Source organism: Mobula birostris, chromosome 32 (assembly GCF_030028105.1).
Source record: "Mobula birostris isolate sMobBir1 chromosome 32, sMobBir1.hap1, whole genome shotgun sequence".
Classification (NCBI taxonomy): domain Eukaryota; kingdom Metazoa; phylum Chordata; class Chondrichthyes; order Myliobatiformes; family Myliobatidae; genus Mobula; species Mobula birostris.
In genome coordinates, this window is record NC_092401.1 from 4,914,908 (window position 1) to 4,941,848 (window position 26,941).

Consider the following 26,941-nt stretch of genomic DNA (forward strand, 5'->3'; position numbering starts at 1 on the left):
TCATGTCGCGATGGGCGGGCGGTGCCTGGGAGTCTGCTCGATGCGCTCGGCGGCTCGGCTGCAGGCGCCTTGGGGTCAAAGTTCGCCGTTCGATGCGCTCGGTTGCTAGGTGCTAGCTGTCCTGGCAATGAATGGCTGCTGCTGAGAGTCTGCTGGCAGACACTGAGAGACACTGGGGTGAGTGCTGAGCATCCGGGCCCGACCGCGGCTCCCAGCCTGCACCGATTCTTCGTAAAGCCCTGCCTTTTACCCTAGGGTGCCCCTGGGCTGCCTCACTTCCCACTCCCCGGAGTATTCGGCCCCCTTTGTGTGTGTTTGGGGGTTGTGGCTGTTGTGGGGGATGGGCCCCTTCAGACAGCAACAAAACTTCAAAGGTGCTGCAAACTCAGCTCCAGCTCTCCACACAACAAATACTGTGGTTAAGAGTACTCCTTCTACTGCAGGTCAGCTCCTAGCACTAAGGCAGCTTTACTTTAATCATTTAATAAGATTTCGTCCAAACCCGTATAAACAACGAGAGGAAAATTGTTCGTGTGTGTGGAAGTTGTCTTGCATGAGCAAGCTGCGCTGTTTAAAAAGCTGAAGTACCACTTTATTTATTTTCTATAGATCTATTAATTGTGGGGGGGGGAAGGATTTTATTTTTGTTTAAAAGAAAAATGTTTTCTTGGTTATTACGTTCAATACTTTGATGAGAAAATGAATAATTTGTTTAATTCAATCAGTATTTATGATTTATTAATTCGGTGTCAGCAGAAATCAAAACCCAATTGTTGAGTTTATTTGATCGTAATCTACCTCGTCCTAGCCCTTGCATCATGCTTGTATACTTCCACTGCACATTCTCTGTAATTGTAACACTATATTTTGCATTCTGTTATTGCTTTTTGATTTCTCTTATCTCAGTGGAATGGTCTGTATGAATGGCATGCCAAAACAATTTTTTTTTTGCTGTGAATGTGACAATAATAAACCTGTTACCAATTATTTCCAAATCCAGTCAGGATGACAGTAATATTTTACTTTTATATCTGGGCTTGCATGTTCAAAGTAAATTTATTATCGAAATATGAATACGTCACCAAATACTACCCTAAAATTCATTTTCTTTCACGCATTCACAGTAGGACAAAGAAATACAGTACAGTCAATGAAATCTACACTTGTTCAGAAGCAAGAGAAGGAGATTTAACATCAGTTGATCATCTGACATGTTAGCCCTTGTTCTCTGCGCAAATACAGCTGAATATTTCTTGCAATTTATACTTTTATTTCAGAGTTCCAGCCTGCCTACTATATTAGTTTTGCATTGTTCAGAGTTAGATTTATTATCACTAACTTGCACCCTGAAATATGGTGTCTTGTGGCAGAATTATAATCCAAAGACAGAAAAATCTATTAACTGAAATTAAGTAGTACAAAATAAAAGGAATAGTGAGGTAATATTTATGGGTCCATGGACTATTCAGTAACTGAGCAGCAAAGTTCCTCCTGGAAGAGAATTGTTTAATATATTGCGCAGATTGATTTACAATATTATTCAGAGATTTGATGAGTTCCCTGTGTTGACTAATTTCAAATGTAGTGAAATGAAAAAACATCTGGAACTTGGAAATGATAGTTTGTTTAACACATCCTGATACTCTCTTTAAATATGTAGGTCAAGCAACAACTCTGGGTTTATTTGAAAAGTAAAAGAAATACTTTTGTACGGTATTGTGCAATTAATTCATCCAGAAATCCAATACAAGTTGAATGAGATCAGAGATCTTGCTGCAGTCAGCTGTGGATTTAGAAAGATCTTTTGTCCAGGGTTTTTTTTTTAAAGCCGGCTGGTGGTGTGGTGGCACCTGCACTGGACTTCAAGGCGAGTGGACCCAGGTTCGAATCTGGCCAGCCTCTTGCATGCTGTCCATCCGTGCTGGGTTGAGTGTTGAGCTAGCAAGTCGGCCTCATAAAAAAAACAGACACAAGTGCTAAAGAAACAGCAAGGTTGCTGCCCGATGAGCCATAAGGCACGGAGAAGAAGAAGAACAATGACCTAGGTCATTATTTACAATACGGTTGGAAGAGGTCGTGTACTAGGGACGGTGTGAAACAGAAAAGTAAAGAATTTTAAGTAAAAGGTTGAGAAAATGTTCAATATACATTTATTATCAAAGCATGTTTACTGTATACAACCTTGAGATTCATCACCTTTCAGGAGGCCAAAAGAACAAGAAACTAAAAAGAACGCATTTCAAATAAAGACTGACAAACACCCAATGTGCAGAGAGGGGGGAGAAAAGACAAATCTAACTATGTATGTGTTTGGGCTGATAAAATTCAGTTGGTCTCAGATTTACAGTTTTATACATGCAATAAAAGTAAGTAAATAGCACTTAGAACAAAAGTGAGTCCTCGGGCACAAAGCCCAGAGCAGGCCCACAGCCTCAGCCTCAGCCTCAGTTATGGTACTGTATGCCATTTATTCCCTTGACCTTGATCCCAGCCTGACCTAACTCTATATACATTCAGTTAGTCTCAGGTTTACAGTTTCATTGTCAATTTTATTTGTTTCCTAACCTCAATCCTAAAAACTCTGCCTTCAGTTTTTTTTTAGCATTCCCCCTAGTCCAGTATGCCCCAACTATAGGAAACAGTTTATGGGAAGTACTAGATCCCATAACTGGAATAGATCCAGTACTGGCATTTACTGCTGATTCCTGATTGCCTTTGAGAAGACATAGATGTCTCCTCTTCTGGAACAACTGCAGATTTTTCTGATGAAACTCATGTATGCCAGAGGCTTGCAGCATTTAGTCTTGGCTATGATGAAGAAGAGACAAAAATTACAAGTTTGCTTTGTGTTTGAATCGGAGTGAGTAATAGTCTGTGACATCCCAGGTGCTTGGTAGTGAAGACTGGAGGCTTGGGAGTTACTGGCAAGAAGCTGCTGAAGGTAACAGCAATGCATTTTTCTCCCCAAGATGAGTGAGACTGCAGCTACAGTGTGCTGGTGATGGAAAGAGTGGATGTGATGTCAGTCAATCATTTGCTTGATCATAGGTGGCATTGAAAACCATAAATGTTGTTCATGCTACACAATTGTGTTTCATCACACTCCAGATTTATATCTGTCATTGTTGAAAGAAAGGTTTGGAGGATTTAGATGAGATGCTTACTGAAGTATACTCAGCATGGGCTTGCTCTTGTATTGGTGATCAGCCTTTGGTAATGGCAATACCAAGCACAAGTGATTGAACTCTGCTTTGTGGAGATGCTCATTGCCGGACATTAGTTTGGTCATCAGCCCTGTAGGTTTTTTCTCCAACCACAGTAAAATATGGAAAATATCAATAATGTCAGCTCTTAATATTTTAAATTCTTTTTTTCAAATTCCTAATCATAACAAGGTCTGCTTGACAGTCCCGGATTAATCGGTGCACTTCTAAATCAATATTTGTACTGCTCATTAGAACTGATTCCAGTAGTTTGTCCACCACTGACGTTAAAGCAGCTTTCTGTTATGCTTTAATCTAGTGCCTTTCATGTCCATTTTAGAATGTTAAACTGTCTAGTCAGTGAAGAACTTTTGAAATACAGCAACACAGTAAGCTTACTCAAACAGTAATGTGATAATGTTTGGATAATCTAGTGTAGTAATTTAGTTGTGAGGAAGGAACCTCAGACTGAGGCCTGGCCTCTCCGGCAATTTGGATTTTGTCCTCGATTCTTGCTGGCTATCCAGTGATTCCTGACCAGAAGTATTCTTGTTTGGAAAGGTTAGATGTTGCGCAGATTCCTTACAGGATTGATGATGTTGTCACTGTGCAGGCTTGTACAGCTAGATGACAGCGCTGATAAGCAGGTTAACTTTTTTCAAGTAGTGTTAGCAGAAGATTAATATCAGGAAAGAACAGTGGGGTTACTACTCTTTTGTTTCCTTACATGGTTCCATGAGATCTTTTGCATTCACCTGAGAAGGTAGATAGGGCGTTGATTTAAGAATTCTTCCACAAGATCATTCCCCTGATAATGCAGCATTCCTTGGGTTATTGATACTAGAATATTATCGTGCTCCAAAAAGTGACTAGAACACAAAGGTTTCTAATGCCAATGCAAGGATGTCACATTCTAAGGTGTACACAAAAGCAAAAGTTTAATTTGGGGGAACTCTTTTTGTGATGTCTGTTAAAGGTCTAATCATTCCATCTCCTCCTTAACCTGGCAGGTACCGCAGCGTGCTGAGTGGATATCATGGCTCAGACCCTGCAGATGGAGATTCCGAACTTTGGAAATAACATTCTGGAATGTCTGAATGAGCAGCGGCTGCAGGGCTTGTACTGTGATGTTTCCATTGTTGTCAAGGGACAGGCGTTCAAGGCGCACCGGGCAGTCCTGGCGGCGAGCAGTTCCTACTTCCGGGACCTGTTCAGCTCAAATAACTGCTCGAGCTTTGAGCTGCCCACAGCTGTCCAGCAGCAGTCCTTCCAGCAGATCCTGTCCTTCTGCTACACCGGCAGGCTTAGCATGAACATGGGCGACCAGTTCCTCCTGATGTACACGGCCGGCTTCCTCCAGATCCAGCAGATTATGGACAAGGAGACGGAGTTCTGCCTGAAGGTCAGCTCGCCGCAGTGTGACTCGCAGGGGCTCCAGGCAGAGGAGACTGCGTCCGAGCCCCCGAGCCCTGCCCAGCCCCCCCGATCACTGGCCGCCACCCCGCTGTCGCTTGTGTCGCGTGTGAAGACAGAGCACGGTGAATCAGACTCCGTGCAGTTCACCCCCATTGGCAAGCGGCTGTGGGACAACGGCCCGAGAGAGGGGAATGGCAGCGTGGGACCCAAGCTCCCACGTGTCTCCCATGGAGGACCAACAGGGAGGCAACAGAGCTGCGGAGGAGGCGGGCCAGGCAGCGCAGACCGCACCAGCCCGGGCACCTCCAGTGCTTACACCAGTGACAGTCCTAATTCCTACCAGAATGAAGAGGATGAGGAGGAAGAGGGCAGTGAAGACATGGCAGAGGAACACTACAGGCAGATTTGTAACATGTACACAATGTACAGCATGATGAATGTAGGACAGCCAGGTAAGCCTAGCAGCCTCAAGCAAGATTTGTATCGGCTGCAAATGAGCATGGCTATAAGAGATAGGTTGGTGAGGGACAGAGGGCAGTCAAGCAGGAGGAGCACATACCAGCTCCTGTCCCTTGGTACACCTAGCTAATGACAAGTTAAAATAGAAAGAATGCTACAGTAGAACATTTTAACGTGAATGAGCCAGAGAGGGATTGCAACCCGCACACGCTGAGTATAAATCTTCCGTCATGGTGACTTACCAACATGGCCAGAGGGTAGGGTCTTTCTGATAGGTAGAAAACTGGTTTGCACTGCTCAATGATTGTTGAAGGAACACTTCAGAATCCATCCATGTATGCACATTTCCAGTCTCTGAATCTCCTTGAGTGCATCACGTGTATTGGGTACCATTCAGATTCCCTCCTGTCCGTGTGTCCCTTTCTTCAGGTAAGACTGGGTTATTCCACATTGGAGGAAGCTGCTGCACACCTCTGAAAACACGTACTTGTGCCTTTGTCACTAAACTCGACTTTGACTTTATGGGATGTGTTGGTCCAGGCTGTGTCTCTGTGAAAATAGGGATCTGTGTATGCTTTTTACATAATCTGCCAAAATGTTCCCAGGGTCTCTACAGGTTTGGACCTGGGCAGCGGGTTGTATATACCATGAAAAGAAGGCACTGGAGAGATACACTACTTCTCTTCGTAACTGCACTCTTTTGGAAGTCTTTTTCAAAGTAAACTGAAAACAGAGTTTTCATTTTTGACAGTGCATTTCCCAGACCTGAGCTATTGCAAACTAAGTATTTTGAGTGTAGTCACTTCAACTTTTATAGCAATCAGTTTGTGCATAGTAAGCTCCCATAAACATGCTTCTTCTTGTCTGTGTATGATATTGTCCAGTGCTGGCCAGGATGTAAGGTAGAACCCAGCTGCTCTTCTGCAAAATAGTGCCTTGGAATATTTTACGTCCAGCTGGGAAAGTAGAGGAGCCTTGGTTCAATATTTCATCCCAATAACAGCACATGAAGCCCAGCTCTCCTTTAGTACTGTACTGTATATCTACCTGGAAAAGTTTTCAACGCTGGGCACCACACAAAAAGTGCTGGAGGACCTTGGCATCTATGGAGGGGAATAAATAGTCGATGTTTCTGCTCAAGGCTGTTCATCAGGTTGTTTTCTCTAGAAAGGGAGTTTCCAGATACTTCAGAATCAGGTTTAATATCACCGGCACATGTTGTGAAATCGTTGAAATTTTCAGAAAACAGATGACAAAGGGGAAGAAACTGATCCTGAATCGTTGAGTGTGTGCCTTCAGGCTTCAGTACCTCCTACCTGATGGTAGCAATGAGAGCAAGGCATGGCCCGGGTGATGGGGGTCCTTAATGATGAATGTCGCCTTTTTGAGGCATTGCTCCTTGAAGATGGCCGGGATGCTCTAGAAACTTGTGACCATGATGGAGCTGACTAAGTTTACAAGTCTCTGGAGCTTTGATTGTGTGCAGTAGCCCCCACATTTCCCCTCCCCATACCAGATGGTGATGCAGCCAGTTAGGATGCCTCCACAGTGCAACTGTAGAAATTTTAAGATTATGCGAGGGTACAGGTGGAGAATAAGTGCCTGAGCTGAGGAAAAATTAGAACTACTGTAAGTCACACCTGGCCACTTTTTGCTGATCTGCCACATTGCAGTAGGGAATTTGAGTGGTCTTCTTTACCCAAAAAGTGGTTGTAATGTAAGGTTCATTTCTCTTGGGTAGTTGAGGCTAGTCACATTTTTAGGCCTTTAAGGAGAAGCTAGATAATATTGAGGAGAGAAGAATGAAGCAATGTGCTGATGGGTGAGATGAAACGGAAAGATGCCTGAGTAGAACATAAATACCTGAGTGTATATGTAAACTGACCAAGCTATCCATTCTGGTTTCCAATCGCTAGCTTTATTTTGTTGCTTCCTTGCCAGCGACCGAGCGGGTTGAAGCTCTGCCCGATCACTTGACCACAGATGCCCGCTCAAGGGTCAGGATGAGGAGAGATCTGGCAGCATTACCAGCTGAACTGATCACCCAGATTGGAAACCGATGCCACCCCAAGCTTTACGCAGAGGGTGACCCCACCGAGAAGCTTGAACTTGTAACAGGTACAGCCCTCCTTTAAGGTGACTTTCCTTCTCAGAAAGATCTTTCTCGCCCCATCTGCTCTATTCACTTGGTCCTCATGGACTTTCTAATTTTGTGATTTTTTTTTTGTTTCTGTATGTGACAGGAACCAGTGTCTTTATCACTCGAGCCCAGTTAATGAATTGTCATGTCTGTGCAGGAACCCGCCACAAAGTCCTACTGCGAAGGCTGCTTGCATCCTTCTTTGACCGGTAAGCTGTGTGAATAGTGAAGCAAGAGACAGAAGCTGTTTCTACAGGCGGATCTAGCTTTGTGCAGAGAGCGTTAACATTTCAGTTTGACTTTTCCTTAGAATTGGAAGCTGTTAACCCAAAATATTTGCACTTAAGTAATCAGAGGAAATACTGATCATGCTAAGTTCAAGGTGAATTTATTTTCAAAATATGTATATGTCACCATATACTACCTTGAGATTTATTTTCTTGCAGGTATCTACAAGAAAATAATGAAATACAACCCTATACTTAAAGACTGACAAACAACTAATGTGTAAAGGCAGACAAATAGTGGAAAGAATAAATAAAAATAAATTAGTTAATAATGCTGAGAACATGAGTTGTAGAGTCAGGCACAGGATTAGTCATATCTTACTGAGTAAGGGAGAAGCCTTTGGAGAAGGAGTTCCTAGCCCTTTTTTTATGCCATGAACCAATGCCATTGAGCAAGGGGATCCATGGACCCCAGCTTGGGAATCCCTGCTTTAGAGGTCACATGATCTACCTCCTGCTTCTATGCCTTATTTTTTTAGGAGTAGAAGGAAAAGGCGAATTGTAAAAAGCAAAAGAGAAAATTCGTGATTTTGCTGAAGAGCGCAAATGATTTAACAGAGAAGAAATGACAAAATACACACAAATTTGCAACAAAGCTATCCGCTAAAGGAAGGGATTTGAAACTCACGTCAGACTGAAAGTACTGCTTATATTTTATAGGAAGGGCATTGTTGGGAAGGCTAGCATTTATATTCAGTAGCCACCTTACTAGGTACAGGAGGTACCTAATAAAGTAACTGTTGAGTATCATGGTTTTTGCTGCTATACTTTAAGGTTCAATGTGTTGTGGATTCAGAGATGCTCTTCTGCACACCACTGTTGTAATGCATGGTTATTTTAGTTGCTGTTGCCTTCCTGTCATCTTGAACCAGTCTAGCCATTCTTCTCTGACCTCTCATAAACAAGAACATCGACAGAACGGGATTTTTTTTTTGTTCTTTGCACAATTCTCTGTAAACTCTAGAGACTGCTGTGTGTGAAAATCCCAGGAAATCAGCAGGTTCTGAGGTATTTAAACCACCCCATCATACCAACAATCATTCCACAGTCAAAGTCACTTAGATCACATTTCTTCCCCATTCTGATCTTTGGTCTGAAGACCAACTGAACCTCTTAACCATGTCTACATGGTTTTCTGCATTGAGTTGCTGCCACATGATTTTCTGATTAGATATTTGTATTAACGAGCAGGTATACCTAATAAAGTAGCCACTGAGTTTATTTTCCATCCCTAGTTACCCTTGAACTAAAGGAAGTTGCAATAGTTTCATTGTTATCAATGTAGGGTCTTATTGAAGTCCAAGTGATGGGGCAAAAGTTTAATTCTGTAACAGAAGCTAGTGAGTGTTACATCATTAGTGTTTTGTGTAGCCAATATTAACATTAGCTTTTTATTTAATGTAATTTAAGTTTCCCAGCTGCTGTGGTCACGTCAATGGATCATTATTCCATGCATTTGGCCTACTGGTCCAATACCAAAACAATGTTGCCATACTTAGTTTACCAAATGTAATAGTTTCCTTTGACTTTTCCCTTAAACTATGAAAAGTTGCATTTAATGGGCATGGATAGTGAGGCGATGCCCCTCAGGAGTGAACAGCAAACAGAGTTTGTACAAAAAGCACAGGTATTTCCATAAAAGTAGATCCCAGCACAAGCCAGCACTTTCATGGATGGAAAAGTGGCTGGGACTGGGAAGGAGAGGAGACGTAGAATACGGTGACAATTTCATTCTGGTTTTCACCTAGCAAAATGCATCAAGTCACTGTCACCAAGACAAAAGTCATTGTCTGTAATCTGCCATCACTGCAGGCTCTGAACGTGTCCAGGACAAAGAAGCAAGCAGGGAAAATCATTGCAGACACTACCCACCCAATAACCCACCTATTCCAAAAGCTCCCTCCTGGAAAGCACTATAGGGCTATTAAAACAAAAACTTCATGCCATCCTCAAAGTTTCTTCCCCCAGGCAGTTAATCTGATCAACTATTCTAGTTAGGCCCCTCCCATACCCCCTCAGTCTATTACCTCAGTCATTGCACTGCACTGTAAATAGCACAGGTAATGCTATTTACATTATAAATACATGCTGGTATTTATGTATTTGTACACATTTTATTCCATATTCGTACTTTAAACTCTAACTTTATATTTTATATAATTCTTTATAACTGTTGTTTGTTGCATGTCGCATCAACACCCCCACGGTAAATTCCTAATCCATGTAAATGACGAGTAAAGTTGATCCTTGAACCTTGATCAAAGATGTCATCATCTTATGAAGGAGAGCTGCAGTCCAAACCAAAATATTTTATGGATTGATTGGATTTTGTTGACTTTGTCTCCAAACCACAGGAACACACTGGCAAATAGCTGTGGCACCGGAATCCGCTCCTCCACAAATGATCCGAGCAGGAAGCCTTTGGACAGTCGGGTTCTCAATGCAGTAAAAAGTAAGTACAGTAGGCACAGACTTCAAATTCACAGGACTGCTGCGGAATTGAGTATGCACCTTGAGGCATTCAGCCTTTTATTGAAAACAGCCTGGGCATTGTCTGTATTTGGATCTCGAGGTTATCATCATCTATGGATGATCCAACTCCTTCCACTCTCTGGCCAGAGCCAGGCCAGTCACAATTTAGAGTCATATTTTCCTCCGAGATCAACAACTGACTACATTCCCATCTCATTGTGAGCTTCTACTCCAACTTCTGTAGCTGCTTACCATCCACTCATCTGCACACCCATGCACATCTTTACTGCCTTCAGTAGTGTATACTTCAGTTTGTTCCTGGTTAGTCTCCTAAACCTGTGCCCATTCAAAACTCAGGTGCCGGTCCAGAAACAGGCAGCAAGCCCCATTCATTTATCACTACTGTGTCTTGTAGACTGCAATTGCTGCTGGTCCAACTGTGCTTCAAAGGTACCATCTTCATTTATGAATTTCTCCCATGGTCTCATCTCTTCTTTTAGCTGTAATCTCCTCCAACCCAATGACAATCTGACTCTGAACTCGGGCTCTTGTATTTACTCCATCACTGACTGACTTACCTTCAGTATCACGACTCTAATGGCAGGAGTTTTCCAACCAAGCTTTTATGTCTATTTTCTCCTTTTTTAAACTGTTCTATTACATTGCAAAGTGGCTGGGAGGCAGATTTTAGTTGATATTGCTGTTGTGAAGTGCCACAGGAAATTTTATTAACACTGTAAGACAAAGGAGGAGAATGAGGCTGTTCAGCCCATCAAGTCTGCTCCACCATTTGATCATGGCTGATTTATTATCTCTTTCAATCCCATTCTCCTGCCTTCGCCCCATAACTTTCAATGCCCTTACTAATCAAGAACCTATCATCCTCCGCTTTAAATACAGTGGATTCAGGTTAATTGGGTCATTGGTTAATCGGGTCAGCTGCTGATTTGAGCCAACTCTTAAAGAACAGAAACTAATAAAATAGCCAAGATCCCCTTTGTTTATTTGGGGCACTATGCCACTTAATTGGGGCAGCAGACTTACCAGATAGCTTCTAACTAGCATCAATCATGTGCACCTGCATGGCTATTAGATACTACGCTGTGCTTAGAGTGAACGGTTTTTAAATGGCGTCAGTTGCATGTGTTTCTGTTCAAAAAGCAGCGATTTTTGTCACTGATAGTCAATAAGAAATAGGTAGTAAGACAATTCAGCCCTGTTTTGCTCACTGCGGTTTCAAGCATTCAGGCTTGGAGATGCCAGAAATGGCCAGGAGTGAAAATGAAACGGTTTCACTACTTCAACGAGTTAGGAACTATGAAGAATTTGAAGTTGTTGACAATTATCTGAATGTTTCCCTTGGTCCTCACCGGACAACCACCTGTGGCTCCAAGTAGGTGTTTGCATGCGACAGGAGCCACACCCCAGTACATCGCCTTGAGAGGCAAGCTAAACCAGGTGAGGGTGGCCAGTGGGTCTCGTATCCCGGTGAGATAGGGACATACCTGTCCTAGCATGCGGAGTTAACTCTGGCAGGCTGTGCAGGTGCGATCTACTGTGAGATCCAATGGCCAGGAAGGCAACACAACGTGTGGAGAGCGAAGGGCATGCTGACGCACAGGAGAAGTTATGGTCATCCACTGTACCCAAGGAAGACCTTAGCTGTGACATCTGTGGATCCAGTCTTCTGAGGCAGAGAGAGTGGAACTGTCCCAGTGCGATGGCTTTTCCACTTTGAAAACTCGCCCACACAGGTTTCTTGTCATTGTTGGATACGATGGACAAACACCAGTAGCATTGGCATGTTTATAATTTGTTCTGTATTTCATTTAAATACATAATTTCTTCCTCAATTGAATGGTAGTTTGTCTTTTTTATACCTTTTTAACAATTTCCATGAACTTAGCTGAACTGAGTGTGGGGGGGGGGGGGGCGGTAGGACCTAAACAGCACATACGGGAGGGGTGGGGAGAGGGGAGGGCTGGGGAGGGGAAAGGAGACAGGGTGGTAGGGTTTCCTTTGCTTTTTGCTTGTTTACTATACATACATTCATTTGACTTTCATTATATTGTTATAAGAAAGAAAAGAAAAAAGAAGCATTGTACTTTAGGACATTGCCGGTTGTGTTTAAGCTGATGTTGCGTCACAATAAAAAACACTTGAAAACTATTTCCATGAATTTTAGGCTGATTGGATAGTCACTAAATTGGGCCAAAATGTACTGGTCCTGATGTGTCCCAATTAACTGGAATCCACTGTAGACCCAAAGATCTGGCCTTCATATTCATCTGTGGCAATGAATTCCATGGATTCACTAACTCTGGCTAAAGAAATTCCTCCTTATCTCTGTTCTAAAGGGATATCCCTGTATTTTGAGGCTGTTCCCTCTGGTCCTTGACATCTCCACTATTGGAAATATCCTCTCCACATCCACTCTATATTCAATATTCATTGTGTTTCAATAAGATCATTCCCCACCACTCCTATTCTATATAACCCCGGCTACAGACCCAGAGCCATCAAATGATTCTCACATTGACACTTTCAATACCAGAATCATTTTTGTGAACTTCCTTTGGACCCTGCAATGCCAGCATATTTTTTCTTAGGTAAGAAGCCAACACTACTCTCAGTACGCCAAGTACAGTTTGACCCATGCCTTATAAAGCCTCAGCTTCATCAGATGCTAATTATACTTAATTATATATGCTACATAAAAGCTTGTTAATGTCGCTGTAGTGGGAGTTTAGAGGTGACAGCACAAAATGCCAAGTCCTTCTCTGTGTCTGGGGACCACCATGAACATTGGTGCTTCTCTTCTCCCTCCCCATTCCATTTTTTTCAATGGCTTACTTGGCTATTCAGGAGGTATTTAAGAGGCAGTCACAATGCTGTGGGTTTGGAGTCACCTGTTGGCCAAAAAGGGTAAAGACAGCAAATTTCCTGACCCAAAGGCTGCTAGTGATCCAGACTAGGTTTCTACAGTAGTCAAATATATCCATAGTCAAAATTTTCCTTGCCAATTGTATTTAATTATATATAATTGATGCAACTTCATTGTTCTTCCTGTTGTTAGGACACATCTAAGTTACTAAATTGCTGTTCTCTGCTCTGACATTTAACCAAAGTGCTTTAATTTAACAATACAGGAAAACCTGTAGGGATAGGAAATGCTAGCTTATGACCCCAAATCTTATCAGTGTCTACAAACGTTTGTAGTATTCCACTGATTAATTAGGTTTTCCCATCACCAATGTTACACAGAGAAACTATTGGGAAGTTGGCTAAGCGGCAGATCACATTTGTCTATAATCCCCACCAGTCTCTCACATGGAGAGTACTGAAGGACTGTCAGCGGCCAAATCTATATCTGAGCAAGACTCGAAAGGGAGAGCAGAAACAATATTAAGACTGCAATGTTGATAACATGCCTGAGATTTTTGAAAGCAAGTGGCATCTTGATTTATTGTTTCAGTGAGAAAATGGTAACTCAATATTGCTGCACTTCCTGAGTGTTGCGGTAATGTTGGTTCAGTTTTATACGCATCAGAGATTATGCAGATGATGGAAATCTTGAGCAACATGCACAAAATGTTGGGAGAACTGACAAGTCAGGTAGCATCTATGGAGAGGAATAAACAGGACCTGAGTATAATCATTTAATGAAGGGTTTTAGTGCAAAACATCAACTGTTTATTCCCTTTCAGAGATGCTGCCTCAGCTGCTGATTCCTCCAGCGTTTTGCATGTATAGACACGTAAATTTTTATGTTCAAGTCATTGGAGTGGAACTTGAACCCAAGATATTCTGATGAGGGTGCTATTCATTGAGCCATTTTGCTCTAACGTTATTGCTGTTTATCTGCAGTCTACTGCCAGAACTTTGCCCCCAACTTCAAGGAGAGCGAGATGAATGCCATTGCCGCGGACATGTGTACCAATGCTCGGCGTGTGGTCCGCAAGAGCTGGATTCCCAAGCTGAAGCTGCTGATGGTGGAAGGGGATGCCTACCACTCCTTTATCTCGGACACTACCGGGCTCAATCTGGAACCGGATGTACTGAATGCAGAGCAGGGTTTTGAGGCTGCCAGCCATGAGGGTGAGGCGGGATCTTCCTTGGAGTCAGCCCAATGACAAGAATGTTGTGGAAGAAGGTGTCAAAATCCAGGGTTCAACCTAGAATGGCTCGTGAAATGCAGAATGGCAAACAAGCTGGCTTCTTAACACATTCAAGTAGCGCAGAGACAGCAAGAACCTATTTATTCTGCATCAGTGAGTCTTAAAGATGTGAATGGGGTGGAGATGGGGAAAGGGTACTATAGGTTAGGTATTGCACAATTCCAAGGGTTGTGGGTGGGTGGGGCACTTGTTAAATGTTAATGCCCTTTACCTTGAGACTCCGCCTAGGTTGAACCCTGAAAGCTTGTAGCCTAGATTAATCGGGCAGGTTGAGACATCTGTCCGAAATGAAGACAGTTACTCTTCCAACTCTCAGCTTGGTTTCCCGGTCCTCCCCTCCCTCTCTCTATCTGAAGATTTGAAGGTGACACTGTTACGTGTTAATGGGAAAACCAGAAGTTGACACAAACTTTGTGTCTTGTGCATTTTTTTTTTGGTTGTTTTACTAAATCGACACTATGGTAATATTTAATAGTAGTCTCATTAAGCTACTGTCTTGAAGGATTTTTTGAACTGCTTTTTAATCGCATTTGCAATAATCTCTAACACTTTGTGGACTGTCTAGCAGCTCTTGTTGAATAGAGTTTTAACTAGTGAGTAAAGGCAGACGTCACACACTGAGATTGCTGCTCCATGCTACTTAACATTTGCTAAACTTCGTATTGATGAAGGTTTTGATTGCATTAATTATACTGCAGATTTTCTCTGCTAAAGCATGTAACTTAATTTGGAGCTGCATCTTCATGTTTTACCAAAGGGTTCCAACTGAGTCATCTTCCCTCGAAACTAATTTAAAACAATCAATGCCTCCCCACTTATTTCATCATGTCGTAATAGATCCCGTTAAATTATTTTCAAAGTCCTCCATTCGGTATGTTAGCCTTTCATCATCCTTTTGTATATCCCTCTGGTGCTTGCAGGATGAGGGTGTTGCTAGCAAGTCCAGCGTTTGTTACTTGTTTCCAATTGCCCCTTAAACTGATTATATACTGGAAATGAACAAGGAATGGTAAATTTACTTCTCTGCTTGATACGGTGGGTTTTTCTGCAGTAATCTTGTTTTCAAGGTTACTATCACTGATTCTAGCTTTTCATTCTTAATTTATATAATACTGACATTAAAATCCACAGCTGCTGTGGTGAGATTAGAAATCATAAATTTAGATCATTAACATCTCCATTGTTAGCCAGTTAACTTAAATTCCGTTTTGCTGTAACTCTAGTTAACATAAAGCATGTAATCTACTTGTCATAGGCAGAAAAAAAAACAGGGTAGATAGAGAGAGAAAATATTCTGTAACTCCTCTCCATATCAGCAAGAAGCAGGAATTCAGTACAGGCCATGGACGGGTTATCCAAATGATCTTCTTGCTTTCTGTGTGAGCGGTCTGGCTGTTATTGGGGCACTGTGTAACATCTCTCATGAGTGTCTTTCTTTCAATCAAGTTACAACAATCATTTGGGTCCAGAAGTTCTAAAAAAATAAAACCAAGCAGTATTCCCACAGTTCAAGCCTTTCCTTGGAAGGCTGACCAGTTTTAGCCTTTACTTACAAAATTGAGCTAAAATACACTGTGTCCATTTTATTAGGTACTAGAGTGGAACTTCGTGTGGTCTCCTGTTGCTGAAGCCCGTATACTTCAAAGTTCAACATCTTGTGTGTTCAAAGGTGCTCTTCTGCACACCACTGTTGTAACATATTTATTTGAGTTACTGTTGCCTTGATGTGAACTTGAACCAATCTGGCCATTCTCCTCTGACCTCTCTCTTTTACAAGGCATATTGGCCCCAGAACTGTGATTTGAGCTTCCCATTATTCTCTGTAAACTCTAGAGACTATTATGTGTGAAACTCTGAAGAGGTCAGCAGTTTCTAAGATATTCAAACCATCCTCTCTGGCACCAACAATTATTTCACAGTCAAAATCACTTAGATCTCATTTCTTCCCCATTCTGATATTTGGTCTGAACAACAACTGAACCTCTTGACCATGTCTGCATGCTTTTTGTGCATTGAGTTGCTGCCACATGATTGGCTTATTAGTTAGTTGCATTAACAAACAGGTGTACCTAATAAAATGGCCACTGTGTGTAGATTGTTATTCAAATTTTTGAAATCTATAGAATAGTGTAGAATAGCAGTAAAGGAATACAGCTCAGAGACCAGTAGGTGATAATAAATGTAATGCTTCTTGACTGCAAACATATTCTCACATACTCTAGGCTGGCTTTAGACTTCAGGCACAAGATCTTCAAACCACTGTCCCCTCTGCTCCCCAAAGAAAAAGACCAACTCATTTTCACCAAACAGCTCCACAATAAAACAATTTTTTTAAGTAATGTTTTCTCCAACAGATATATGCAGTGGATAATGGCCACCCTCATGCTGCAATCTGCAGCAACTTTTATAATGTAGATAGCATCTCACAGCAGCATTGGCAAAAATTGATGGTGAACTGTGTAACAAGATATTAGAGGGGAAGCTTGGTCGAGGAGGTCTGGAGATGGTAGAGACGTGGATAGCTTGGGCAAGGAATTCCAGAAATTGAACCCTTGGTAATTGAAAATGTGACTATCAGTCAAATCACTAAAGAACGAGGGGTTCAAATTAAGAAGTTTGGACAATAGAGAGAAAAAGAAGAATTTGAAAAAGGACAAAAACTTTAAGTATGAACCAGTCTATACCACTTTAGTTGGGATACTGGCAGCAGAGTGGTCGAACTTACATTTAAACAAAGGTATAACTAGGAGGCTCGCCATCAGAATAGCAAGATCTATAACAATTAACAAATAAGCTAGGAATATGACCTTATGTGAAAGGCTATTTAGTCATCATCCCTGGGCTGGCACTTAATTTGCAAATAGTCCCATGCTGCAGCTCATTTCCCATCACTCCTCAGTTACATACTTTTCCTTCCAAATAGAGGCATAAAGCACTACAGCACAAAAACAACTTGTAAAGTTCATCTAGTCCATGCTGAACTGTGATTCTGCCAAGTCCTGTTGACCAAAACTTGAACCATACTACTCCATTCCCCTTCCATACAACCTATCCAAACTTCTGTTGAATGTTTCAATTGAACCTGCATCCACCATTTCCACTGGCAGCTCGTTCCACTCTCTCACCACTGTCCGAGTGAAGAAGTTCACCTTAAGAATTTCATCCTTAACCTATGGCCTCTAGTTCTAGTCCAAACCATCCTCAGTTGAAAAGGTGTGCTTGCATTTACCCTATCTATACCCCTCATAATTTTGTATACCTCTATCAACTCTCCCTCTCCCCCTCCCCCTCCCCCTCCCTCTCCCTCTCCCCCTCCCTCTCCCCCTCCCCCTTCCCCTCCCCCTCCCCTCCCCCCTCTCTCCCCCCCTCCCTCCCCCCTCTCTCCCCCCCTCCCTCTCCCCCTCTCTCCCCCTCCCTCTCCCTCTCCATCTCCCTCCTATATGCAAGGGAATAAAGTCCTAACCTATGAAACCTTGTAAATTTCCCCTGTACTCTTTCAATCTTACTGATATCTTTATAGTTTTCCCATTCAATGTATTCCAGGTCATTGTTTTTTTAATTTAAATGTGCCTCATTGTTCCAAAAATCCTTTTCAATGTTCTAGTTGTGGATTACTCAATTCTATTAAAGCCTCTCCATAACTTTGACAATCCCCATTAAATCTCACCTCGACCATGAATTACCTATTTGTAATTGGAAGTCTGGTGTATCATTATGGGTGTGAAACAGGCAGAAGGTCAAAGAAATGGTGTGATAATTTAGTCACTGGTCTTGACTTCTGGGAGCATAGAACTAAATAGTGTTCAAAATTGTAGTAGAAGTAAGACCATAAGATATAGGAGCAGAATTAGGCCATTTGGCCCATTGAGTTTGCTCCACCATTTCATCATGGCTGATCCATTTCCCTCAGCCCGAATATCCTGCCTTCTCCCCGTATCTCTTCAAACCCTGACTAACAAAGAACCTATCAACCTCTACTTTATCTATACCTAAAGACTTGGCCTCCACAGCCACCTGTGGCAATGAATTCTACAGATTCACCACTCTCTGGTTAAAGAAATTCCTCTTCATCTCTGTTCAAAGAGGACGTCCCTCTATTCTGAGGCTGTGTACTCGGGTCTTAGACTTTCCCATAGGAAACATCCCCTCCCCATCCACTCGATTGAGGCCTTTCAACATTTGATAGGTTTCAATTAGGTCGCTCTTCGTTCTTCTGAATTCTAGTGAGCACAGGCCCAGAGTCATCAAATGCTTTTTATATAACAAGCCATTCAATCCCAGAATCATTTTCGTGAACCTCCTTTGAACCCTCTCCATTGTCAGCACATCCTTTGAAATTGAAATGGCATAAAACTCTTCCAGCAGTTGCCACAGCATAACATATTGTGCATAATTTTGAGCTGTGAGGTGGCTCCCTTGTAAAATTGACAAATATCATATTGAGTGTGTTGTGTTAGTGGCGAGGTGGTGTAGGAGAGTCCACAGCTGTATCAGACACTACCATACCTGCTCTGAAATTCGTGATGTCCATGTTACGTGTTTTTTCACTTTAATACAAAATGGCCTGAGTATATGCTCCCATAGCCAAAGTCACTGATATGAAATACAGCACTTGGGCTGTGTACGAGATTGACATACTCGAAGTAAAATGCTGTGCCATTTTAAATATTTCTTGAAAAGTGAAAATTACTTTAACTGATGAGAAGCTGACACAATATAGGGAAAGCAAAAGAAAAAATTACTACATTTCCAAAGTTTAAAGGACTTAAAAACTAATGCAGTTCTTTTTTTTTTATTATTATAGAGTAATGTAGCACAGAAGTGGGACCTTATGCTCAACTCATCCTTACTGACCACAGAATCCTCCCTGTTAGTCCCAGTTGTCCATATTCCGCACCATAACCCTCCAGGTCCCTCCCTGCTGTGTACCTATTAAATTTTGAAGCTGTTCCACTGTTGTCATATAGGAAATCAGTTGGACCTACCAGGTTCTTCAGATAGCCATGTCACTGTGTCTAGATAGCCTGTTCAGTGATACTGGCTGAGGGAAAAATAATGGGCCAGTAATGGGAAAAGCTCCCCTTGTTCATCTGTGAAATAGTACCAGATTTGTGTTAAGGTGGGGAGCTGTTTAAAATCTTAGCTGAAAAGATGACACATAACACTACTGCACTTCCTTAGTACACCACCAGAGCATCAGTGATGAAGTCTCCACAATTAACCTGCATCTGCCTGACGAGGACTTCACCATCAGAACCACACTTGATCTTTAGAGTGGGAGAGAGAAAGACTCTGGTGGTGAATATCCACTTTCTCATACCGTTCTATAAAATCTTCATTTTATGGATTTGAAGTTTTTAAAAAATGTTTTGAGGTCCGTTGTACTGAATCTAGGCTAGGTTCTTTTATGTCCTCAAAGAACAGCACAGCCATTGGAAGGCTTGTATTGATAGCAGGTGATTGCTGCCTTAGTTACTATGGTCATTGTTGCACAGGGTATTTGGCAATCTCTTTCTTTAATTAAAATATACTGTTCCAGAAAAGACCACAATAGAGACCAGGTCCATTATATATAGTCTTGTTCCATTCTAAAACTACTGCTGGTTTTCCTTGTCCTCCTGTTTTAACTGCTGGTTAATGGTCAATATAACTAAGCCATCCGCACACCAGTAGTCATTATTTGCCTATGCCAAGGTGCGGATAAAAGAATGCTTTCAAAAAGGAACCACAAGGTAAAGAATCATGGGATAATGTAATTTTTGAATACTGTGGCTGCAGCAAGGACTGGAGATTGAGAATGCGTATGTGTGAGAGAGACACAGTCAGAGAGAGAGAGAGAGAGAGAGAGAGGAAGTCTGGGTCTATTGGGAACGTTTACTAACTGAGTCTACAATCCAACATTCCATAATTAGGCTGGTACTTGAATATGGACTATTTAAGCTAGACCTATTATCTTGTAGTGCCAGAAACATGGTTTATTCCTGAGCTCTACTACTGTCTAGATAGATAGATACTTTATTGATCCCAAAAGAAATTACAGTGTCACAGTAGCATTACAAGTGCACAGATACACAAATATTAGAAGAGAAGTAAGAAAGAATAAACAATAAGTTACCTCAAACAGCCTAACAGGAGGGGGTCATCACTTCCCCGGCTACAGGTTGACTCGTTATAGAGCCTAATGGCCGAGGGTAAGAATGACCTCATATAACGCTCTTTGGAGCAGTGCCGTTGTCTATTCTGTTACTAAAAGTGCTCCTATGTTCAGCCAAGGTGCATGCAGAGAGTGAGAAACATTGTCCAGAATTGCCTGGATTTTCCATATTTCCTTTATTCTACCACAGCCGCAGCACACCACCACATAGAAGGTTGGACTAGTGACAACAGACTGATAGAACATGTGAAGGAGAGGCCTGCATACTCCAAAGGACCTCAGTCTCCTCAGGAGGTAGAGGCAACTCTGGCCCTTCTTATATGCAGCCTCTGTGTTGGTGCTTCACTCAATTCTGTCACCCATGTGCACCCCCAGGTACTTGCAGGTCCTCACTATTAATAGCAACAGGGAGCAATGCTGGCTTAGTCTTCCTCAAGTCCATCACCATCTCTTTGGTCTTACAGATGTTGAGCTGCAGATGATTCAGCTTGCACCATTTGACAAAGTCCTCCACCAGGGCCCTGTATCCATCCTCCCATCCTCCCTTTATACACACAACTATTGCTGAGTCATCAGAGAATTTCTGCCGATGACATGACTCATTGTTGTATCTAAAGTCTTTGGTATACAAGGTAGTCAGGAAGGGAGCCGATACAATCCTGTCCAAGGCCTCAATACTGCTTATAGCCATATCTGACACACAGCTCTGAAGCCGCACCAACTTTGTTCTGCCAGTCAGATAGTCCATTATCCAGGATCCAATGGAAATGCCAGCCTGCATTAAACAGAGATTTTCCCCCAGCAATAAAGGGTGACTGTGTAAAGTTTACATGTTCTCCCTGTTCCTGTCCTCCATATGGGTTGGTAGGTGAATTGGTCGCTGTAAATTGCACCTGGTATGTAAATAAGAGGCAGAATCTAGGGGGTTGTTGTTGGGAAGAATAAAAGAAAATGGAATTACTGTAGAATTAACAAATGGATGTGTGATGGTCATTGTTGACTGTGTAGACCAAAGGGCCTGTCTCCACGCTGTATCTCTGTCTGACTGACAATGGCCCCAAAGGAACAAGCCACTGCAGGAGTCACATGCTGGTTCTGGTCACTGTTGGGTTCAAATAATTGCATCTTGTGAAGATAATAGATTGTTGATCTCTTGCCATGTTGAATATTGCCTTTGGTGAGTGGAGATCACTTGAAGCATTTATTCCAATCACATATTTCTCAACATGAACATAATTTATTTTCTTGATCAGGGTGGGTAGGTGGTCCCCTTTTAGCAAAATTCTTCTGTCACAATATCCTACTTCATTCTTGCCTCTTTTATTAACAAATTCTTCATATAACTATTTCAGGGGGCATAAACAAAAAAAGAAGCCATGAGAGAGAAGGTTATGACTAACTGCATGATTCAATAGTGGGTTTGTTCTGTATTAAAAATGCAAAGGAAAATCAACAATTAGTTTTTCAAGCAATTTAAGACACTTTTTCAAAAGGCTGTCGACTGATGATGATCATGTGAGTAACTAGTGTTAGGAGACTGAGAAATCATGGGTTGAAATGCTTAGGTGTATATATTTTGCCACAGTGAAGTCTAGTCAACTGAACTGGCAGATAGGCTGGTATCATGAAGGAGATTTTACTTTTACCACACAACAAACTGTTCTGAGCTTGTACAGTGGCAATTCTGGAGGAAAAAGAAACACTTTCAAATTTCAAGGAAGATTAACTGAGGAAGAATTTCATGGAGAAATAACTGAGAAGTTCTGGTAAATCAACGCATCCCAGTATTCGGTTTTGCTTTGTATAGTATTCTGTTTCTCCGCCATAGGGTACCATCAGACCTTCCTTGTGCATGTTAAAGTCTTACAGTTCCAATTGTTATTTGCAAGAATCTTGTTCGAGGGTCTGTGAGGTCTAGTTCTCTGCTGATTCATCATAAGCTCCAAGGACTTACATCGGATAAACAGGGAGATACATTGAAAAATAAGAGTGCACGTATTTCATACTGCCCATAGGGTAATACAGTCCAGTTTCCTTCCTGTGGTAAAATAAACACACTCAGCCAGTCAGATGGCTACTGTAGAGAAACTGTTGTGTTCATGATCCTTTATGAATAATAGGTAAAATTGAACTCCAGCATGTTTTTATTTGCAGGGTAGGTGGAGAGATCAAAGGAAATGTCTGAGTGGGGTGGAGAATTAAGGTGACAGTCAATTGGAAGCTTAGGGTCAAGTGATTGGAGATTGATTGCCAGTGCTGCTGGTGGTGGTGACGTTTTGTTGATCACAGTTGAACTGTCTAAAGGAGCTGCAAGTAGGGAAGAAAACAGAGAGGCAAAAATAGATATCATCATCCAAGTGATACAAATATCAAAACTGCTGGTACCTTCTTGAATTCGATGAGACCCAAGGACTGTAATATGTTCGGTTGGAAAGATGAGGTGGTGTTTGTCAAGCTTGAGCTGGACTTTATTGGAACAACGCAAAAGACCAGAGATAAAAGCCTGTGTGGGATGGAGTTAAGATGAGAGGCAATTGGAAGCTCAGTGTTCTCTGTGAAGACTGAACAGAGGTGTTGCATGGTATAATCATCCAGTCTGGATTTGTTCCAATATTGACGTGAATACCAAGCAGAAGCCCATGCTGTATCACTGTGACTGCAAGTAAAGGGGGAGTGTTTGGGTCTCTAGATGGTGGGAAGGGAAGTGGTAAAATATTAGATTCTACACCTTGTGTGTCTGTAAGAGATGATGCTGTACAAAGTTGGGGCGGATGTGGGTGGAGATGAAAGAGTTAGCCAGAGGGGCATGAAATAAACGGTTCTTTCAGAGTGCTGCAAGTGGAGAGATTAGGGTGACCCATTTTGACGTGGTATCACGTCTAAGATGGCAGAGTGTGCTCTGTTGAGTGTGGAGGCTGGAGGGATGGAAAGTGAGGACAGTAAGGGCCCTGGGTCAGAAGAGAGCACATGAGAGGAGCTCTGTAGGAAACAAATTAAATACAGTGGAGAGCTCTGTCGACAGTGGTGGAGTCACAGCCATAGCTAAGGAAAAGGAAGGCTCCTTGAGAACATCGGCATGAAAGACGTCACCAGCATGGATGTGATGGAGCCAGAGAAATTGGGAGAATGAAATGGAATACTTGCAGAAAACAGGGTGGTAAGAGGCTTTAAGATTATAATGCTCTTCATCTAATGCAGTGTAAAATGCCTCTATTATATATCTCTCACCCCTCTTGCAATAAGGCACCAAAGTAGTGTAATGGAGATCCCACATTAAATCCATTTTAATGCAAGGTAAAATACCTTAGTTCTACACTTTGATTCTGCATTTAAGGAATGTAATTAAGGACGTTTGATCAAGGTAGACGGGGTTTCTCCTCATACCTGACCATTGCATCCCAATTTAGGAATGTATGATGCTGATACTGAAGCAATTTAGATTTTAGAAACCGTAGAAACATCATTCAGATGGAAGTATTTTTTTTGTTGTTGGGAAATTGTATTCATTGAAATGTTATCCCTTCTCTGTAAGTTCTGCAACCATCACAGTCAGTGAAAGATTAAATGTATTACCTAGATGAGAGAGGAGCTTCCTTAATTCACCGTTCTAATATTTAATGTATATTCATCACTTGACTAAAGTTAATGCTCCAAAATAGTTGTACCGTAACTGCATCCAAATTTGGGCATTTTTATTTCAAAAATATTAGTGTGCTAACAAAATATGGCTAACCACTGACTGCACTGACTGCAAAATGTGAGAATTCATTTGGGTGTAATGAATGCTAAGTGGCGTGATTAATGAGATTACATGTAACTGGAATGAATGGGAAGTAATTTAATTGACAGAGGTCTGTTAAGTGATATTTAATGGGAAGTGGATTAAGGAGTAGAAGTCCTTTTATTTGGAGTAAATGGGAAATGGCTGGGTCCATGAAATTCTGTACTTTGAGACTTAAGGTTCAGTGATTTCACTGTAATATTGAGTGCTGGTTTAAATAATTTATTTGAAGTTCCAGCCTTCAATATGCCACACAGCCTTGATGAGCAGCAGTACAGTTGGTGTATTAATAAGGTGGCAGGCTGTAACCTGCTTTTTAAAAACAGATATAAACCACATTTGGACTGGTATAAGCAAGTCACAAAACAAAAATTATCAATGGGATAAGAATGTAAAGGAGAAACAAATCATGAGGATTTCAAACAATGGGGCCAGTGGTAGGAAACAAAATATAGATTTAATACATGTATCAATTTTTAGCAGTTTCTCCATTTGTGAATTACATAACTCTGGGAATCCTGCAATTAAGAGCCTGCTCTACGCTCTGGCCTGATGAAGTTGGGCTCAAAGAACTGAACAAAAATGGGTTTAAAGAGGGTGCCAAAATTGTCTTTGGCCATCCCAGTAAAATCCATCTATTATCTATTAAACTTCTCTCTCACCTGAGAAGGCAACTTGAACCTGATGCCTGCACTTTTACCTGCAATCTCTAATGAACGTTTTTTTAAAGCTACTTTAAACAAAATAATTTAAAGCATTTTAGGCTAATATGTATATATAGTTCTTATTTGGCTTAACTGCTGTCAATTTAAATTTAGTTCAGAGAGGTGGGGGTGGAGATTATCATACAAGTCCAGGTTCTTTGCTGAAGGCTTGTCGCTGTTGCCTTACATGTATATCAGTGTCATCTCTGTTGTTCATGCAGATCTGCATTTTTAATATCATAACAGTTTTGTACAAAATACTTGTGCATAAATTTTTTTCCAGCTGCTGCTTATAATGACTGATACTTGTAAAGTTTGTGTATCTCATAGCCTGTGACTATTAAAAAGGCAAGTTTTTTCCTTCTCGCTTAGTTTACTCACTGCCTAACCTCGAAGCTAACATGGGTGTCTTTGCAGAAACAATTTCCATTAATCTAGCACAATCAAAATATTCCAGGGACCGTAACTTTAAAAAGGGCATTTAATGAGAGGTCTAGTTTTTAAAGAGAACTGCATCGATTTGGAGACAGATGCTGCATCTGAAGCAGGAAGCAATATGCTCTATCCACCTGTTTCTCATTCCCTTCCTTCACCGGATTGCAAATACTGACTATCCACATATCTCACCCACCTTCTCCAGGTTGCATCTGCCATTCACATCTCCTCGACTGTCTATCCTACCCTACCATTATCACCTGCCTTACTTATTAGATTCCATCTCTGGTATCCTTTTGTGCTGCTGCTTGCCACCCTTCAGCAGCTGTCTCCACCTTCATCCTTCCCTTTCCCCCATTTGGCTCCATCTGTTATGTCTTCCACCTCCACCCCTCTCCTTGCCCTCTTTGGCTCAAACTGCCTGTCATCCAATCCCCTGTCTCTCTCCCTTGCCCCCTCTCCTCTCTACAAGCTGTCTCTCTACTCAGACATATCCACAACTATTGACAATTCCTCCCCACCCCACAACTCGCGAGCTGTTTAACGTGCACTGAGTTCCTCCAGCAGATTCTTTGTTGCAGCAGAGGTTAGGACCTTGGCAGCTGGAGACACTGTTACTGGAAATGAAGCCACTACATTTGAGAATGAACAATATCAGAATTTTGGCTGTGCAAAAATCTCAGGTCTGTAAGGCTACAGAAGGACAAGACAGGATGGGAGGGAGTAGGAAGATTGAGACATTAGAAAATAGAACAGTACTGTATCGGCCTTTGGCCCATGATGATGCACCGAACTTCTAACCCACTCCAAGATTAATCTAATGCTTCCATCCCACATAGCCCTCATCTTTCTTTTATCCATGTGCCTAAGAGTCTCTTAAATGTCCCTAATGTATCTGCCTCTACCAGCAGCCCTGGCAGTGCATTCTACACACTTATCACTGTGTATAAAAAGAATCTTCCTCTGAAATCCCCTCAACACTTTCCTCCAATCACCTTAAAATTATGCTCTTTCATATTAGCTGTTTTCACCCTCTGGAAAATCAACACCCTGCTGCTAAAGCTTTTCTGGCATTGTATGAGAATGGATAAGAACCACAAGTTTATAAAAATGTTTCTTTATCATCTTAAACACCTCTAATCCTCCTCCACTTCAAAAGACCTGGCTTGTTCAATGTCTCCTTATAAAGCACGCTCTCAAATCCAGGCAGCATCTTGGTAAGTCTCCTCAGTACCCTAAGACTTCCACATTATTCGTATAATGCAGTCCATTGCACTACCTCCTGGGGAAGCAGGTGGATGGGGGCTGGAACACACAATGCACTGGAGGAACTCAGCAGGTCAGTCAGCATCGGTTGAAAAGATTAGTCGACTAATCTTTTCAACTGATGCTGACTGACCTGCTGAGTTCCTCCAGCGTATTGTGAGTGTTCCTTTGACAACAGCATCTGCAGATTATTTTGTGTTTGTGGGGGCTGGGACAGGTGGTAGAGCTGTGGATGATAAATTCACTGGGAATAGGAAGAAAGCTTGAAAAGATTCTGATGGAACAATCTCATTGTGAGGTAACAAAGGCACACAAGATGAGAGTTTCAGAAGGAAGTGGATTGAAATTGCAACCATTTGATCAGCAAAGTTCTGCATATTCCACAAGTAATTCCCCACCTAGTGGCCCTTCGAACTGTAACTGCTGGAAGAATTCTCATTGGGTCA

At 41.9% G+C, this 26,941-nt stretch overlaps 1 protein-coding gene across 3 annotated transcripts; it reads left to right on the plus strand.

The window, feature by feature from the left end:
- Positions 1–113: 113 nt before the first annotated feature.
- Positions 114–25,154, plus strand: nacc1b (nucleus accumbens associated 1, BEN and BTB (POZ) domain containing b). Of its 3 annotated transcripts, none has more exons than XM_072248572.1 (6): positions 114–177; positions 4,214–5,071; positions 7,020–7,196; positions 7,322–7,427; positions 9,860–9,957; positions 13,845–25,154. In XM_072248572.1, the coding sequence occupies exons 2-6, from the start codon at positions 4,240–4,242 to the stop codon at positions 14,108–14,110; spliced, it is 1,479 nt and encodes a 492-aa protein (XP_072104673.1). In that variant the 5' UTR covers positions 114–177; positions 4,214–4,239; the 3' UTR covers positions 14,111–25,154. The 3 variants fall into 3 exon arrangements, with proteins under 3 accessions (XP_072104673.1, XP_072104675.1, XP_072104674.1); XM_072248574.1 differs by having other exon boundaries at positions 7,376–7,427; XM_072248573.1 differs by lacking the exon at positions 114–177 and adding an exon at positions 213–443.
- Positions 25,155–26,941: the final 1,787 nt, after the last annotated feature.